Below are 19,501 nucleotides of genomic sequence, written 5' to 3'. Positions count from 1 at the left end.
CTATTGCGCCTTCCATTTGACCACAAATGAAATCAAGTTTATGTCTAAGTGGCCAATGTTCTGGTAAACCGATTTAGAATTGATGTATAAGCGTGCGGGGTGCAAGCCGTTCCCATTTTCTTTGTAATGTTGGACTTTTCTGACTGTCAAAGAATGATCATGGTCAAATTTCTCTATTGCACCATTGCCGTTTGTGTTTTCGCAACATTTTCCATTCTCTTCATTTGCGTCATATTTTACCTTATTCGTACTACCACTTTTTGATCCTGAGACGACATATCTGCGTCCCATATAGCATCGCATCTACGGAATGGAGTGCAATTATCTACACCGTACCGTTCCTCTTGTATCAGACTGAAAGATAAGTTCAAATTTCCTGTTATTGGATCAGTTTTTTGTCATTGCACTAGCTTCATATTGACCTGCGGTATCTGGCCTGTTGTGCCGTAACTCGTAAATTGAGAATTTGGTATGTTTGCTGCAGTAAAGTGGTCTGCTGTCACGTCATTCGCGTGTGTTCGGTGGATCGGCTGCCGCTCCGTTGATACTCGTGCAGTTACGGCTTCTTGCACCATTGTCGGCTACGAACGCACATTATCTGGTTCAAATGGCTCTGAGCACTATGCGACTTAACGTCTGAAGTCACCAGTCGCCTAGAACTTAGAACTAATTAAACCTAACTAACCTAAGGACATAACACACATCCATGCGCGAGGCAGGATCCGAACCAGAAATTTTGAGACCATTTAAAACAGCATTTTTGACCGTTAACCCTGCATTCGTTTCGGTTTTTAAATTCGCCGTTTCGCTTTTTAAAGCCGCCAACCCTGCATTTGTTTCTGTTTTTAAGTCTGATAACCCTGCGCTCATCGTTTCACTTGCTGTTGCTTCAACATTGCGACCACACTATCAGACGCTTCGCCACCGTCATCTGTCACCATCTGGCGTAAATTTTGCCATTCGCGGCTTTCATGTGACGTTTCGCTGACTTCTGTGCATAGTACTGATGCACTTGCACACATCCTTTCCGTAGGAATCTGTCCTGTTTGATTCTAAATTACAACATTTGGTTCAACGTACTGAAGTTACACGTCCTCTGATTCTGCTTCTGTACCACTAGATCCTCCATCTGCCCGGTTTTGTACGGTCTCAACCTGAGATTCCTATTGCGAAACTGCCTCCATTCCCTCTGCATTGTTACTTCGTTCAGTTTCGTGACGCGCATTCGATAGATTTTATTGTATGTCATTTTCTATCGTATCAAGATCTTCAGTTTCCCCATATGATGTGATCTACGTCCGTCCGAAACCCCAGCCAGTGTAACTGACCTCTATCTTTCCCAATTTGCACATGTTCAAAATGGCTCTGAGCAATATGGGACTTAACTACTGTGGTCACCAGTCCCCTAGAACTTAGGACTACTTAAACCTAACTAACCTAAAGACATCATACACATCCATGCCCGAGGCAGGATTCGAACCTACGATCGTAGCGGTCTCGCAGCTCCAGACCGCTCGGCCACTCCGGCCGGCAATTTGCACATGTCTGAGCTATAGTCAGCATGAAGTTACACAACCTGACACGTTTCCAGAATATCATAGAATGTCTCTTGTGACATGAACACATCATTATCAACGCCGATCACAGTTTTTGGGTACTTACACCAACTGAACAACGCCGTGAATAACTTCACGTGCGCCCGAAAGGTCATGCGCAAGCTACTTTTACTCAAAAACATAAAAAACTTTCTTTAATCGTTAATACAATCTTTTCTACTCTGTGGATCACACATTTACAGTAATTTGACCATTGTGCAGACGCATACATTCGGCAACCATGTCCCTATACTATTTTTTTTTCAAAAATTTTTTTATTCTTAATACCAATTTTAATTACTCCTTATAATGTGAGCAATCGCCATCCTGGAAAACCAATTACCAACCTGGCAGGGTCAACATTTTCTGTCACTTCTGTCCTTTTCACATTCGTCAGACATCAGCAAAAACACCCTGTGAGTGCGTTATCATCACCAGAATAAATTACTGGGGGTAAGAGTCGATCCGTATTCTAAGACAGGACACATCGGTGTTTAGCTGCACAAAATTGATTTAATTTCTGTATTGTTGCGAATGAGGCAGACTGGTTTACATATACTGTGACATGATAATTTCAGGACAATTATTAACATCATGTATTACGTTCTGATTAACAGAAATAACACTGAACACAACAATATCAGATTTAAATAGAAGGCTCTCTACAAGTTTGTTCTTACATCTAGACAGTGAAGCATTGTCTGAGTTGGCCAATATTACGAGTACGTGAAATTACCCGATTCTGGTCGCAAGTTTGGTACTGTTTAGGATGACAATCAAGTCTACAGAGGATTCTTAGTTTTTGTGACAAGATATGCAAAAGATTACTCTCAAGGTTGCTCGTGTTCACAGTGGTCGCTAGCTGGTGATCCAATAATTTTACGCCTCTGCCAGCGGCATTTACCTTTAGCCTCGACCTGTTGTCAGCTGCATAGCTGCTCCCGCCCTCTGAAAATCCTATAAAAAGTTAATCATAATCTTTACTGATTTTATCAGCTGAAACTGCCCTATGTTTCTCGTTAGGCAAGAAAACATGCACTCATCCATAGTCTGAAAAATATGGCGATAATTACATGCATAAATGGAGTGGCGTGTATACTTCAACACCCTCTCAGTTCTCACAAGAACAATTAACTACGTGACTGTTTCGTTTCTCCACTGACGGAGCTCAATGACTCTTCACCTAATTTCTAGCTGAATGTCGGCCAAAGTGAACGCAGTGTTCACACAAAACTCCCCTTTTGGCATCGTGCAGAGCGTGATGCGCCCTGTTCTACACTTGATGCTGGTTCAGACGAGGGTTCCAAAAGTTTTAGGTATTCTGTCTTTCATAGCCAAACTCTCCTCCCACCTGCGTCCTTTTGTGCTTCGCATAAGGCCATTTTTGCCCAAAGCGAGAGTTCCTTTCATCTCATAGAAACTACCCCTCCAATGGCAAATAGCGTACCTTGAAACTGAGACACAATCTCGCCACTTGTACTCCTTTCCTGACTCCTAAAAGTTACATGCATACATCACGAGAGCACCACAGACCTTTCACATGACCAGTATATGCGACTCTCTTTTAACTGCGTCTCAGTCCTATTTGTATCTATCTGGAAATTCCCCAACGCAATTTTATAAAGAATATCTCTATCGCAGGCAGCGCTGGGCCGTTACCTGCTGCCTTCGATGTATCACCTGGTGCATTCGTTGTCTCCCTCACCACGGGTCACTAAGTCGATTTTAAAGGCCTTTCATTGCATGTGGGGTATGGATCTGCAACCTGAGTCCGTCTCAAACTAAAGCGTCTCTTCCAACAGGTTTTTTCACCTTTTGCTCTCTGACATGCAGGATTCGGGTTCAGTGCGTTGATGTTGTTGAATCTAGTGACATATCTTTTTGTGTGACGACCGTACGTTTTGATAGACAAATCCGCTCACTATGATTGAAGTATGTCATGTGACATATCCATCTATTCGTTATGACAAAAAATCTCATGTAAGGTGCGAAGTTAACATCCATTCAGGCTGCCATCTTACAACTGGTCAGGCTAAGTAAGCAATAAATTACTAAAATAACCCGGACGGAGTGGCCGAGCGGTTCTAGGCGCTACAGTCTGAAACCGCGCGATCGCTACGGTCGCTGGTTCGAATCCTGCCTCGGGCATGGATGTGTGTGATATCCTTAGGTTAGTTAGGTTTAAGTAGTTCTAAGTTCTAGGGGACTGATGAGCTTAGAAGTTAAGTCCCATAGTGCTCAGAGCCATTTGAAATAAAATAAAATAATTTGGTGCTGCTCTATCAAATGGTTATGTCAAACTCCAGTAAATTATTTGTAACAGGGAACAAACCAGCACATCCCACTGACACGGTGAGGCACATGAAAGACGCAATCATTATTTGCTTAGGCTGACATCAGCTACACGTCGCAAAAACAGAATTTCTAATGTCTGCCAAAACAGCAGAAACAATGGCCTCGATGTCTATTAGGAGAGACACTCTTAATAGCAGAGGTCGTCGTTCGTAGTGTCAAGTCCCAGGCTGTTCCGGGCTGCTACACATCAGGGTGGGTGACAGGAATAGCGAGGGAGAGGGTAGATGTATGCTGGGGCATACATTCAAATGGTGGTAGTATTGACAGGGGTTTACTTAAGCAGCCTTACACTGTACTCCGGCCTTCCTCACAGCTGCATTGCATGCTTGAAAATACAGCTGATCGCAGAATGCACTGACGTCCCAGCCAACCCTTGTCCTGGGTCGCGGGCAGCAGCTACCGCAATGTCGGGCAGCCCACCATCAAGCGACATGGTTCGTGCCACCAGCGATTAAGAACGAGCGTGACCCGTCCAGCTTCCAACATCGGCGAAGTTTCTTAAGTCCCGGAGCCATCACAACACAGGTAGGTGCGCCAGGGCCAGAACTCGATAACTCAGTCAGCAAGCGGCTAGTTGGCCTGTCTTCGTTACCAGGGATAGGTTGCGGTTTTTCTGAAACTCGAAATCCCGCCATTCTCTAGTTCAAGACGCAGACAGAATGGTGGCACGACTGAATGCTTTGAGTCCCTAAACTCGATTATTTATACCCTTACAGTTACGCTTATGACATAGTCCTACTGGAGGGGGACGAGTAAGTTTGCTTCCTATTACCAGTCGTGTCTGATTTTCCCAGCTCTCTCTGCCCCGAGCACGCGTTGCTATGCCTAGTTAAATTTGTAACTCGTGAGTTTCTCGGTAGCATGTACCCGAGTTACAAAATACTACTTCACCCTTGGTCACACCGTGTTAGCTGTTCCAAGCGTTCGACCATTGATCTATGTCACAAACTCCTGTTTGCCTGGAGTGTTTGGTCGTACTGGCAACTATACCGTCCAGTGGCTTACTTGATTACCACGTCAGTCAGGCTTCCGTCTATGTATGGCCGTGACAGGAATAAAACATTAAAAATCCACAATTCACGAGCCAAAATTTACGGGATGCAGCAGTAGCTTGCACAAGACATGACTGTAAAAAGTAATGCACATTATCGTGCAATAGAGCTGTGAAAACAGTTTCGTCATTGCTGCCGAAAGTAGCAGGAGAAGGCTCTGCAGGATAACGTGACACGTAGATGAATGTCTGTAGAACTGAGTGTCTGTTGGACGGTATCGATCCAAACATTAATAGTGACAGAGAAATTTGATGGAAATGGTGCCATGGTCTCGCATGTTTTTCCCTTGTTTGGGTTCAGATCAGGATTTTGTTCGATGACAAAATGAGCTCAGGTGTTTATTAAAACTTTGGAGATAATACCACTCAGTGACAAAAGATTGGTTTTACATTTTTCGTACTGGCATGATAATGGTCGTCTCGACAGTCTAAGGACCTTATTAATATTTGCAGCAGCAAGTTGGAGTTAACTAGCACACAAACTTGCAATACGGAAAAACTGCTCCATGATATTCCCCTGTTCCAAGTGAAAACTGCTGTCTGAAATTCCATGAGCATACTATAGGTCTGTCTGCAGGCAGTGTGCCAACTTTCTTCCTCACAGAAGTGGCCGCCTTTCTGCCAAGGGGAGAGATCACCGGTAATCATTTGATAGCAGGCTGAGTGGATCTGGGACCTTTCTGGAGGAACTGGAACGAGGAAGAACCCACATTCCTCTCCGGGACTGAATTTGGAATCTCTACAGCCGGAGTTTTGTGCTCTACCCGCTAGAAGACCACAGCTACAAGTAAACAAACAAGTGAAGTATAGCTCTGAAACATTTACTTCATAAAATATCTGTGCCATCTATGAAACAATAATAATTTTCTTTGACAAGAAAATGAGATACCTGATGTAATTTTTTCCATAATTTTCATATTCTGTGTCCGCTTTACAACAATTACTGTAAGATGATGATGAACGTTTGATAATGATTCTTTAAATCTCAAACTGGTAATAAGAGAATGAATAGAAGTATGTTGAAACTGTGGAAGATTCATTTCTTGCAGTAAGAGGAAACTGACGGTTACTAAAATTATTGTGCAGATTCTACAAGCAATCTACGTACTCCTATATAACAGGATGAAAAAAAGCTTATAATTGGCGGTGAAGCCACTGCTTCGCCAGTCTCAGGGCGCTGCAAGCGCTAACGGACCCCATCGGTTTTGACAGATTGTTAGCTTTTTACGTTCTATTTATACATAGTTTGCTTGTAGAGTTTGCACAACAATATCAACAACATTTGCCTTTTTTCTTCTCAGAGATAACTTGAAAATGAACGAGTGACATCCGTGAACTAGTGCAACAAGTCGTTAAATATACTGTATTGCGCAAGTGAAACAGTGTACTACATTACAACAATCTGAGGACCGTGTCACCATATATTGAAGAAAAACAGGTCGATTAAACATCTTGACTTCCTACCAGCTCCTAACTGAACTCCATAGGACATTTCTGTAATGTTGTGGTTGACAGGTTACATATCAGAACAATTCTACTCAATACTCCAGCATAACTACCCACCAGGCTTGAACAAGAATGAAAATAATTGCCGCCCTTAGTGTACCAGAGCTCATGACGAATATACGCTGTAACAGTTACATACTGAGGTCTTACGTTGTTTGTTTCTCCAGAACTAACAGGATTGTATTTGTGTAGCGCAGCTGTTGGCAACAATACGTACACTTTCCAAGTTCGTATCCAAGAAACTTGAAACTTAATAGTTTTTACTTCTTACTGCTGAGTGAAACTGAACCTAACTGAGCCTACTTTCTCTTTTCTTATTCTTATAATTTCAACACTGACCTACAGAATTAGCCCAGACAAACACAACTCAAAGTTCTCCTATTCATTAATTATCCACAATATTCAAGAATAACGCGATCTGACTGCTTTAAAATTAACTTAAAAGAATATCACTGAATAAGAAGGAAACCAAAGAATAACCCATACATATCATAAGTGACTTACCTCACAAAAATCTTCATTACACGAACTACGGCAATGCCGCAAGCGCCAATACAGACAGCTAAATAAAAGATTCTAACTACTGAAGGCTCTAACTATTAATAGGCATGTTGTTAGCAAAGTAAAGATTTTGTTGCAGACCAAACAATTTATTTACTTTAATAATGTGACAACCAATTCAAAAATTATATATTCATCAGTAGTAAATCTCCGTGACGCATACATATTCAGACCGTCCGCTCGTGCTAATATTGCAAACCTCCAACACTGCTAATTAATAACCTCCGCCGGCCGGAGTGGCCGTGCGGTTCTAGGCGCAGTTCAGACTCTTCATCGGAGCCGAGTGACCGCTACGGTCGCAGGTTCGAATCCTACCTCGGGCATGGATGTGTGTGATGTCCTTAGGTTAGTTAGGTTTAATTAGTTCTAAGTTCTAGGCGACTGATGACCTCAGAAGTTAAGTAACATTGTGCCCAGAGCCATTTGAACCATTTTTTAATAACCTCTAACCTCCATCACTGCTGACTACTCACTCCCTTCTTCCATCACTGCTGGCTGTTCACCTCAAACTGCAAGTCCGACCAGCCACAGCGTCTCTTACAGAGTTCGCACAGCGCTGTCAGAGTTATTATTGCGGTCTATCGCGCTGCCAACAAACAGACACATAAACAAGCTACTTACAAATTGTATTCTGACTTTTCCGTTTCTTTGACGGTTCAAATGGCTCTGAGAACTATGGGACTTAACTTCTGAGTTCATCAGTCGCCTAGAACTTAGAACTACTTGAACCTAACCAACCTAAGGGCATCACACACATCCATGCCCGAGGCAGGATTCGAACCTGCGACCGTAGTCGTTCCTTTGATGCTGCACTGTCCAATAAAGTTGTATGCGTAGCATTTCCATCTAGGAAGCTATTAAGATGCAGTAAATAAACGTCATTGTTTCAGATACACAGGCCTTGCGAGGAGCTGCTGTCCCGGTGCTGGTGGAACGGCGAGCCCTTTGCCTGCTGCCAGCACGCGCCGCCCCTCAGAACAGAGGTGGGCTCCTGCTTCGCCATCAACAGCGCCCAGACGGACGGGTGAGCTTGACATGTGGAGCTAAAGACCATTATATATCTCGAAATAACTACTGCAGCTCGAAACAGGTGAGACTGCTTAGGGTGAGAGACCAGTTCAGCATGAAGTATAAAACATTGGCCGAAATCATTCCTTCTGTAAATAATAGGTCTTGATGACTACGGAGGTAATTATTCTTTAAATGTGGAATCCAGTTTAGGGTATTTATTACAAACTTATTTGTCGAAAATGCAGTCCTTATTGGTATCACAGCGGGGTAGGGGTAGCGTCTTTGGCTGGGTCCAGGATTCGAATGCAGAATAAAAACTATCAGCAAAAGCGGCCTAAGACTTTCAGCATCCCGAATCACCCTCATTCTGCCAACGGCCTTGGCAAAGAATGTGCAGGAGCAGGCAGGGGTCCAGTACACTCCCTTACTCTTAAGTTGGGAAACTGCTACTAAAAGGAGGTCGAAAATCAGCAATGATTAACGACATGAGGATGCGGAATTCAATGGAAACCACTGCATTAAAGACAAATAAAGTGTCTACAGGAGACGTGGACCGTAATTGGAAAATATTCATGATCAGCCGATCTCCGGGAGGGGACTGCCATGGTGCAGATAACCATGACATAAAGAGGGAGTACCCAACGAGAGGTTGACATGTTGCGAGTCAGAGAGTGGAATATTAGGGATCTGAAAGCGGTAGGGAAGCTATAAAATATGTAAAGGGAAATACAAAGGTTCAATCTAGATCTTGGGGCGGAGAGGACAGTGAAGTGAAATGGAACGATTTCTGGTCAAACGAATGAAGCATAGTCTCAACTGCAGCAGAAAATGATATATCGGAAATAGGAATTATGAATAGGAAAGTCGGTCAGAGAATGAGGGACTTTGAACAGTTCAGTGATAGGATTATTCTCATCAGAGTCAGCAGCAAACCAAGGCCATCAACAATAGTTCTAATATACATGCCAACGTCACAAGCAGTAGAAAAAGAGAAAGTATAGGACGACACTGAGCGAGTAACTCAGTAGGTAAAGGGAGATGACAAGCCAATAATCATGGACGATTGGAACAAAATTGGAGACGGAGTCACGGGATAATAGGGGTTGAGTAGTAGGAATGAACTAGGAGAGCGACTAGTAGAGTTCTATAGGAAATTAAAGTTAATAATTGTGAATACAATGTTCAAAAATCACGAGAGGAGGAGGTACACTTGGAAGATGATGCAACTGGATTACATCATGATTACACAGATTCCGAAATCAAATATTGGATTGTAAGGAGTACCAAGGAGCAGCTATAAACTCATAGTATAATCTGGCTATGACGAAGAGTAGGCAGAAACTATGGAGAAACGTCAGGAGGAATCAACGTAGAAAAAAGAGGGATATTGAAGTACTGAGGAACCATGGGATGTGTTTGAAATTCGCTCAAGCTTCAGATACTGTGATGACGAATATTGCGATAGTCAGTTCAGTTGAACAGGAATGGAAATCTACAAAAATGCAGCCAAGACCTGGACAGACAGGTATGGGTACAAAGACAGTGATTGCGAAGACAATTTGGGTAACAGGAAAAATACTTCTGTTCATCGACGAAAATAGGAAGTACAAATATGCTTAGGAAAAGACAGGAATGCAGCAATACAAATCACTCAACAAAAATATAAACGAAAGTGTAGGGATATTAAGGTGAAATAGCACAGAAGAAATGTAAAGAAATCGAAGAAGGAATTATCACCGAAAAGATTCATTCAGTATACCTGAGGAGAAGTTAAAAACAAAGGTGTCAACATTAAAAGGACATGAGGAATTCCTCTAGTAAACTTAGAGGAGAGAGCGAATAAGTTGAAAAATACATGGAAGGCCTCTACAAATGTCAGGAACAGTCTGCTGACACGATAGAAGAAAAACTGAAGTCGTTTTGGAAGAAATAGGAGGTATTATCATCGGAGTACGACAGAGCTACGGATGACTTGCGATCAAGAAAAGGGATGTAAGCTGTATGAATAGAAGCGGAATAAGCAATAGGCATGAAAACGAAGAAGGTACAATAAGAATGGAGTACCAAGGACAATTTAACCCCATTAGAAACGCAAAGACAGGGATGCTGTCTTTCTCCCTTACAGTTCAGTCTTTACGTCGAAGTATCAGTGCCAGATATAAAAAATAAGTTCAGAATTAAAGTTCAGGGCGAAATAATGACAATGATAAGATTCGTCGATGACACGGCTGTCCTCAGTACAGATGAGGAGGAATTACAGGACACTCTGAATGTTATTAACAGTTTAATGAGTACAGTGGGTTGACAGTAAACCGAAGAAAGAGGAATTTAATGGGGAGTAGCAGAGATGAGAACAGCGACTAACATAAGTACTGGAGACCACGGAATAGACGAAGTGAAGGAATTCTGTTACCTTGGAAAAAACAACGTATGACGGACGTACCAAGGAAGACGTAAAACCCAGATTAGTACAGACAAAGAGGGCATTCCAGGCCAAAAAAAAGTCTACTCATATCAAACATTGGCATTATTTGGGGAAGATATTTCTGAGGATGTACGTTTGGAGCACCGCATTGTATGGTAGTGAACATGGGCCGTAGGAATATCCGGAAAAGAAGACAGTCGAAGAGTTTGAGTCGTGATGCTATGGAAGGATGCTGAAAATTAGATGGACTGATAAGGGAAGAAATGAGAAACCTCTCCGCAGAATCAGCGAGGAAAGAAATGAGTGGAAAGCACTGACAAGAAGAATGGTCAGGGGTTGCGATTTCGTATGACAAGAGGGGCAATCTCGCGGTTAACCCCCGCATCCGGACTGCAAATGTGTCAGCCTGGTGATACGACATTCATGAACAGCATTCCAGGGAGTGTTTTTCCGGTTACGCCATTTGTTAATGTACCACCATGTCACATTTGCAATGGCTTATTTAGCATTTATATTAACATGTGATCTTGTGATTTTAATCATTTATATATGTTACCTAAACAAATTTACTCCCAAAATTTTATCACTCTCTTTTAATTTTTTTATGGTGTTGCAACTTTTTCCGTCAGTGTAACTTTTCTCTTCGCACGCACTGCTAGAGGCGTACAAGAGAAACAGTCAGTCGTAATGCCTGAGATAAACAAAGCACAGTAACAATACACAAAGCCAAAGTAATCGTGAGTTTTATCGTTACACATTTATTCCGTAAATGCTCTTGTTTAATTCCGTTTTGTTACTCTCTGTTTCAGGAATGAGTCCGATAGAAGAAAATTAACATGTAATCGCACGACGGGGCGCGGATCATTGAAGGTCGAAGTAAAAACTGAAGTTATAGTAGGTGCTCTTTCTTTTTTACTTACCTTCGTCTTAGATATGTTGTACATCTGTATCCAATTGTGTGGACTGTATGAAAATGAACGGCTTATGTAAATTAGAATGTTGATTATGACAAATAGCAAAAACAAGCTGTTGTCTCAATCACTGTGATCAGATAATTAAAGAGAAATCGTAAATTTTTCTTCTAAAATTACATTCCACTGAGGTTATGAGTCTTAATTGTGAATACCTAAAGCACCTGAGAAGAGCTACTAGTTGACAAAATAATAATATCTGGTGAATGATACTAAGTAGATACAATCACTACTTGAGTGATCCAATGGAAAAAATAGCATTTTTTTAAATGTGGTATCTACGGTAGAGTGAGAATGTGAAACGGAAGACATATACATGCCACGTCATTTACCGTTTGTCCTCAGCAGAAACTCGATCTGCTCTCGTTTCCTTTTTTTGAGAATGTCCGTGGTGAATGAGACACAGTTTTGCGATCGCCAAAACAGAGGATATTTTTAAAAAAAATGACACATATGAGGTAACTAATGGCGCTGGCCCAACATCCCAAGAGAGTATACTTGACGCCGTTGTCGACACAGCAAAATCTCCGACACATATACGTCATCTGCTGCATGATGTACTATGGTAGAATGGTGGAATAGTAAGGCATTTGAAATATTCACGAGTATGCGGCCAGGTGCTACGATACTTCGGAAAACTAACGTATTGCCACCTTCAGGCGGTCTTGATGACTGTCTACCGCTGGGTGTGGTCTTACACTGAGATGACAAAAACTTCCTCATATCGTGTAGGACATTTGTCTGCTCGGCGTAGTGCAGAAATTAGACATGGCATGGGCTCAAAAAGTCGTTAGAATTCCCCTGCAGAAACACCGAGCCATGCTGCCCCTGTAGCTGTTCATAATTGCGGAAGTACTGCCGGTGCAGAAATCTGTGCAGGAACTGTCCCACAAATGTTCAGTGGAATTCATGTCGGGAGATCTGGTGGGGCCAAGTCATTCACTCGCATTGTCCAGAAAGTTCTTCAAACTAGTCGCCAGCAACTGTAACCCGGTGACGTGGCGCATTGTCAGCCATAAAAATTCCATCGTTGTTTAGGAACAGAAAGTCCATGAATGACTGCAAATGGTCTCCAAGCAGCCGAACATCAAGAGGACTCAGTCCACTCCATGTCAACACAGCCCACACCATTATAGAGCCACCACTAGCTTCTACTGGGCCTTGTTGACAACTTGGCTTCGTGGGGTCTGCACCACACTGAACCCTACCATCAGCTGTTACCGACTGAGATCGTGACACATCTGAGCAGGCCATAGTTTTTCAGTCGTCAAGGGTCATGAGACCAGGAGAGGCGCTGCAGGTAATTACGCGTTGTCATCAAAGGTGCTAGCGTCGGTAGTCTCCTGCCATAGCCCATTAACGCCTAATTTCATCGCACTGTCCTAATGGATTCGTTCGTTGTACGTCCCATAATCATTTCTGCGGTTATTTCAAGCAGTGTTGATTGTCTGTTAGCGCTGACAACTTTACGCAAATGCCGCTGCTCTCGGTCGTTAAGCGAAGGCCGTCGGTCACTGCGTTGTCCGTGGTGAGATGTAATGCCTGAAATGTATTATTCTCGGCAAACTATTGACACTGCAGATCTCGAAATACTGAATTACCTAAAGACTTCTGAAATGGAATGTCCCATGCGTCTCGCTCCAAGTACCATCCCGCTTTGGAAGACTGATGATTCTCGTCATGCCGCCATAATCGCTTCGAAAACCTTTTCACATGCATCATATGAATGGAAATGACAGCTCCGCCAGTGCGCTGCTTTTTTTATACCTTTCGTAAGCGATGCTACTGCCATTTGTATATGTGCTTATCGCTATCCCATGAGTTCTGTCATCTCAATTATAGGCCGCGCCTTTTCACGCCAAAGGTACCCGTGCGTGGAGCAACTTGCGAGGTGGAGGGGTCAGTGCGTGGCCGAGACACGAATAGCGGTCCCGAAGCCCTGTGCCGCCACCGCGGGGTTGTCACGCTGCTGATAGGGAAGAGGACTGCCTGCCTACGAAGTGTCGTCTCAGTCCTTCAGTTGACGTGGCGCGAGTGGAACTTCCCATGGACTGTCGTACTTCGAGCGCACTGAAGGCTGGGTCCCAAATATGAATTAGTCGGAAACCACTGACTTTATGCACGCAGGCGGATCTCTACAGGTTCTTTTAAAACGCAATTCCGAAATTTGTTGGCCTGTTTTAACAAGCTGACGCCGACATAACTCATATGTTCTTTGGAGATAGGGTGCTCTGTGACAACTAAATTTGTTGATTGTTATTAATCTGTATGACGCTTGGCTCTGCGCATCTCTCCTACACGGTTCCGCATTGTCAAGGGGTGCCTAGTCCTAGGTCGACCTTAACACATCCCAACGAAGCTTTCGTCTTGGATGAAGTACATACTTGACGTTATATCTCTGGAGTATTTTTCGGTGAAGTATCCCCTACGTAAGGATTAAAACATTTGTCGTCTTACTCTGCAAGATGTGGCATAGGCTCCTTCGGTTTTATGACACGCTGGATGTGACGGTGGTTGTATTCACTCTTCCGGAAAATCGTCTGCAGATGCTGCAGCTCCGCTTTTGGTTGGGATTTTGCTCACAAAGTATGCCTTGTAGCGCCTTTACGGAATCAGTTCTTAGGAAGGGCCAAACCTGTGAAGCCTTGAAGAAGAATTATCTCTTTGAATCGTCATTTCAGTGACGAGATTAATTAGAAGAAAAGATGTAGTGCGATTAATCAAAAATGTACCTCCATTTGGGAGGAGGACGAAGGTTCAATCCCGCGTCCGGCCATCCTGATTTAGGTTTTCCGTGATTTCCCTAAATCTCTCCAGGCAAATGCCGAGGTGATTCCTTTGAAAGGGCACGGCCGACTTCCTTCCCCATCCTTCCCTAATCCGATGAGACCGCTTATCTCGCTGTCTGGTCTCCTCCCCCAAACAACCCAACCTACATCTGTGTCGCTCTTTCTTGCAGTTTCATACGTAAATTATACCTTACTGCAAAACTACCCGTCTCCTTGTCCCAGCATCGGATCTCGCAAACGAAACCAAGTGTTTCAGTCGATGAGCGATTATGTCATTTATGGATTGGGGCAAGGGCTACAGAGGTAACTGCGATGGTGCAATTGAATTAAAATCTGTATATCACTCTTAGGAAGAATTGGAGAAGCGAGACAGCCTTCACAGTGTGGAAACAGCCAAGAGTCCACACTTACAGATTACTACTAGCACAAGCAAGGTATTCATGGAATAATACATGAATTACATAGTGAGAGTTCTTCCAGGCCTTTGGAGAGAGTATTCTTTGCATTAAGAGAGAGGCAACCAACGGAAGATCTACACAATGAGCTATGAAAGAGATGGTGACGAAAAAACGAGGACGCGTTACAAGTCCATCGAAGATTAGTTGGTGGAATGCCCACAGATTCGGAAGCGAGCGTGTGTTGTCACCGTGATTGCGACTCTACCGTGCGTCTTCTAAAAATGCAGCCGGATTCTTAACGCATGTTTAGTGGGCACGTCTGGCTTCATGACAATGAAGTCCAGAACATGCTGCGACTAATATAGTGGCTGACGTGCACGCCAATCTTACAATGTACCGTATTTAACCTACCGCGTCTAGACGCCACTTCAGAGTGGGCACCGGAGCGAGCGTCTCCCGGTTTCGTTACCTCGGAAGCGACACAGAACTATTGATACTCCGGAAAATATTAGTTCTGTAGTACCGACCTAAGCAGGGAGGCACTGCTGTCCCTCCTGCGGCGGATCAGACGAAGGGGCGGGAGCGATTCCTGTGCTTTACGTTTTTTACTCTGAGGATGTGTCAAAGCAGAACTCCGGTGAAACACAAAGTCTCCCCACGCGGAAGAGAGACTGCGAACCACCAATTGAACGTAACGGCTTAAGTCGACCTTTCCAACAGACTCGCCATCTCTGGACTATTTTACTAATTTGTTTATTTGTTTAGCCAAATCTAATTAGGCGCATCAAGTCCTCTGTTACATCGGACCAGAGTTTTATACATACTCGTACGGTAGTATCATGTCGTAGTTACCTAAGAAATAACGATTTTTGTATCACAACCGGTATTAAACGGATTTGATTGAAGTGGCAGCGAGAGTAAATTATACTGACTACGAACTAGCAAAATCAATACTGAAATTATTTGTACTAATCCAGCTGGTGCCACTAATCGTGATAATCTACATCTACATCTACATGCATACTCCGCAAGCCACCTGACGGTGTGTGGCGGAGGGTACCTTGAGTACCTCTATCGGTTCTCCCTTCTATTCCAGTCTCGTATTGTTCGTGGAAAGAAGGATTGTCGGTATGCCTCTGTGTGGGCTCTAATCTCTCTGATTTTATCCTCATGGTCTCTTCGCGAGATATACGTAGGAGGGAGCAATATACTGCTTGACTCTTCGGTGAAGGTATGTTCTCGAAACTTTGACAAAAGCCTGTACCGAGCTACTGAGCGTCTCTCCTGCAGAGTCTTCCACTGGAGTTTATCTATCATCTCCGTAACGCTTTCGCGATTACTAAATGATCCTGTAACGAAGCGCGCTGCTCTGCGTTGGATCTTCTCTATATCTTCTATCAACCCTATCTGGTACGGATCCCACACTGCTGAGCAGTATTCAAGCAGTGGGCGAAGAAGCGTACTGTAACCTACTACCTTTGTTTTCGGATTGCATTTCCTTAGGATTCTTCCACTGAATCTCAGTCTGGCATCTGCTTTACCGACGATCAACATTATATGATCATTCCATTTTAAATCACTCCTAATGCGTACTCCCAGATAATTTATGGAATTATCTGCTTCCAGTTGCTGACCTGCTATTTTGTAGCTAAATGATAAAGGATCTATCTTTCTGTGTATTCGCAGCACATTACACTTGTCTACATTGAGATTCAATTTCCATTCCCTGCACCATGCGTCAATTCGCTGCAGATCCTCCTGCATTTCAGTACAATTTTCCATTGTTACAACCTCTCGATACACCACAGCATCATCCGCAAAAAGCCTCAGTGAACTTCCGATGTCATCCACAAGGTCATTTATGTATATTGTGTATAGCAACGGTCCTATGACACTCCCCTGCGGCACACCTGAAATCACTCTTACTTCGGAAGACTTCTCTCATTTGAGAATGACATGCTGCGTCCTGTTATCTAGGAACTCCTCAATCCAATCACACAATTGGTCTGATAGTCCATATGCTCTTACTTTGTTCATTAAACGACTGTGGGGAACTGTATCGAACGCCTTGCGGAAGTCAAGACACACGGCATCTACCTGTGAACCCGTAATAATAATTGTGACAAAGGAACCGTCAGGAGCACCCCAGGAAAGTCTTATAGGACCCCAATTGTTCTCTGTATACATAAATAATTTTGCGGACAGGTTGGGCAGCAATCTGCGATTGTTCGCCGATGACGTCGTGGTGTACGGTAAGGTGACGAAGTTGTGTGACAATAGGAAGATACAAGACTACTTCGACCAGTTGGTGAGATGAATGCCAGCAAGCCCTAAATGTAGAAAAATGTAAGGTAATGCGGATGAGTAGGATGATCAAACCTGTAATGTTCAGATACCGTATTACTAGTGTCCTGACTGACACAGTCAAGTAGTTTAAATATCTGGGAGTAACGTTGCAAAGCGATATGAGATGGAACGAGCGTGTGAGAACTGTGGTAGGGAAGGCGAGTGGTCAGCTTCGATTTATTGGGAGAATTTTAGGAGACAGTGGTTCACCTATAAAGGAGACCGCATGTAGGACGCTGATGCGATCAATTCTTGTGTGCTGCTCGAGTGTTTTTGATCTTTACTAAGTTGGATTAAACGAAGACATCGAAGCAAATCAGAGGCACGCTGCTAGATTGTCACCGGTAGGTTCGAACAACGCTTAACTGTTACGGAGATGCTTCAGGAACTCACATGGGAATCCCTGGAGGTAAGGTGACGTTCTTTTCGAAAAATTCTATTGAGGGTATTTAGAAAACCGGCATTTGAAATTGACTGCGAACGATTCTACTCCCGCCAACATACACTGCGCGTAAAGTCTACGAAGATAAGATTCGTGAAATAAGGGCTCATACGCTCTGTTCATATAAGATGAACATCAACAAAAGCATAACGAGGATAATGGAATGTAGTCAAATTAAGTCGGGTGATGCTGAGGGAATTAGATTAGGAAATGAGACACTTAAAGTAGTAAAGGAGTTTTGCTATTTAGGGAGTAAAATAACCGATGATGGTCGAAGTAGAGAGGATATAAAATGTAGACTGGCAATGGCAAGGAAAGCGTTTCTCAAGAAGAGAAATTTGTTAACATCGAGTATAGATTTAAGTGTCAGGAAGTCATTTCTGAAAGTATTTGTATGGAGTGTAGCCATGTATGGAAGTGAAACATGGACGATAACTAGTTTGGACAAGAAGAGAATAGAAGCTTTCGAAATGTGGTGCTACAGAAGAATGCTGAAGATAAGGTGGGTAGATCACGTAACTAATGAGGAGGTATTGAATAGGATTGGGGAGAAGAGAAGTTTGTGGCACAACTTGACTAGAAGAAGGGATCGGTTGGTAGGACATGTTTTGAGGCATCAAGGGATCACAAATTTAGCATTGGAGGGCAGCGTGGAGGGTAAAAATCGTAGAGGGAGACCAAGAGATGAATACACTAAGCAGGTTCAGAAGGATGTAGGTTGCAGTAGGTACTGGGAGATGATGGAGCTTGCACAGGATAGAGTAGCATGGAGAGCTGCATCAAACCAGTCTCAGGACTGAAGACCACAACAACAACAACGCTCTGTTTGCGAGTAGAACAGGAAGGAAATGACTAGTAATGGTACAGGGTACCCTCCACCACGCACCGTACAGTGGCTTGCGAAGTATCTATGTAGATGTAAATACAGATGTAGATGAATAACAATCATGGTAAATATAAGAAGAATTTATAGGTGTACAAAATATATATTTTCTGGTGTAGCGAGTTCTGGGATAGGAAATTTAAGCGAGGCTGCATCAATTAAGAGTACTGGAAAATGAGGAAGATCGGGTTGAAAAGAGGGATGTACATGGATAACGATTGCGTACAGAGACAATGGTAATCCTTACTGTTGCTTTGGTAGGCACGTTATTGCCTGTTTCCTGAAGCGGGAGATGTTATTTAATTTTCTAATATAATACGGGAATTTGTTCCAGAGTCGGGTTCCTGCTACTGGGAAGTACGTCAGGAAGGTGGATGAACGATGGAATGGGTCAGAACGTATTACGCTCTGATGGGAACAGTCGCTTCTACCATGTTGTTCAGACAACAGCGTTAAGGTCGAGGAGAGCTATGAAGGACATTGTTCATTGAAAAGACAGTTGAGAAGACAAAGGGTATGGAAATCTCTGCGCTTGTCTGCACACAGTCAGGAAAGCAGCGCATAAGCTGGCGAAATATGATCAATGAGTCAAATGTCAAAGGTATAACGAACATAGACATTCATAACCAGTTAAAGGCACTGTTAGCTTTCCCGAGAAAGGCCTTGCATGGTGGTGTCTGGAAAAGAAAAACTAACCTGAAGTTCTCATCCAGTTGTTCTTTATCTTGAGAATTCGTTGGTCGCTTCAGAACTGCTGGAAAAGTTATTTATAACGATAAAAGTGCCTATGAATTTTATCTGCCCATTAATTATGCATGTAATTCACTCGTGATTAAACATACTTCTTACACCCTCAGTCTGCACTTGGATTTTAAATTACTTAAACATGTCACATTCCTTTCTTTATAAGGCAGAACGAAATAGTCGTTGTCACTTCTAAACGTGGGTACGTTTGTGTGTGTGTGTGTGTGTGTGTGTGTGTTGGGAAAGCGTCTCATTTACCTGCTTCCTTGTAGTACTGCCAAGCTGGCTGATCTGAGGAGTCTTAAGACTAAGGAGTATATTTTTAACATGATACAGATTTTAGCGAAATCGCTTTGTTCTCACTGAAAAATGTGACTATAGCAGCTTGAAGAAAATAATATTGCTTTCTACGAACATCTCGAAT

The 19,501-nt window shown here is 43.1% G+C and overlaps 1 protein-coding gene across 1 annotated transcript in view; it reads left to right on the top strand.

Annotated features, from left to right (window-relative positions):
- Positions 1 to 19,501, top strand: part of LOC126439219 (uncharacterized) — a 172,129-nt gene that overhangs the window by 47,134 nt on the left and 105,494 nt on the right. Inside the window, exons 4-5 of the mRNA XM_050090558.1 lie at positions 7,959 to 8,092; positions 11,314 to 11,398. Of these exons, the coding sequence (XP_049946515.1) occupies positions 7,959 to 8,092; positions 11,314 to 11,398 (219 nt within the window). The remainder of the gene's footprint in view (positions 1 to 7,958; positions 8,093 to 11,313; positions 11,399 to 19,501) is intronic.

Source organism: Schistocerca serialis, chromosome 1 (assembly GCF_023864345.2).
Source record: "Schistocerca serialis cubense isolate TAMUIC-IGC-003099 chromosome 1, iqSchSeri2.2, whole genome shotgun sequence".
Classification (NCBI taxonomy): Eukaryota; Metazoa; Arthropoda; class Insecta; order Orthoptera; family Acrididae; genus Schistocerca; species Schistocerca serialis.
The sequence above is the reverse complement of the archived record's forward strand: the minus strand, read 5'-3'. Positions and strand labels throughout refer to the sequence as shown.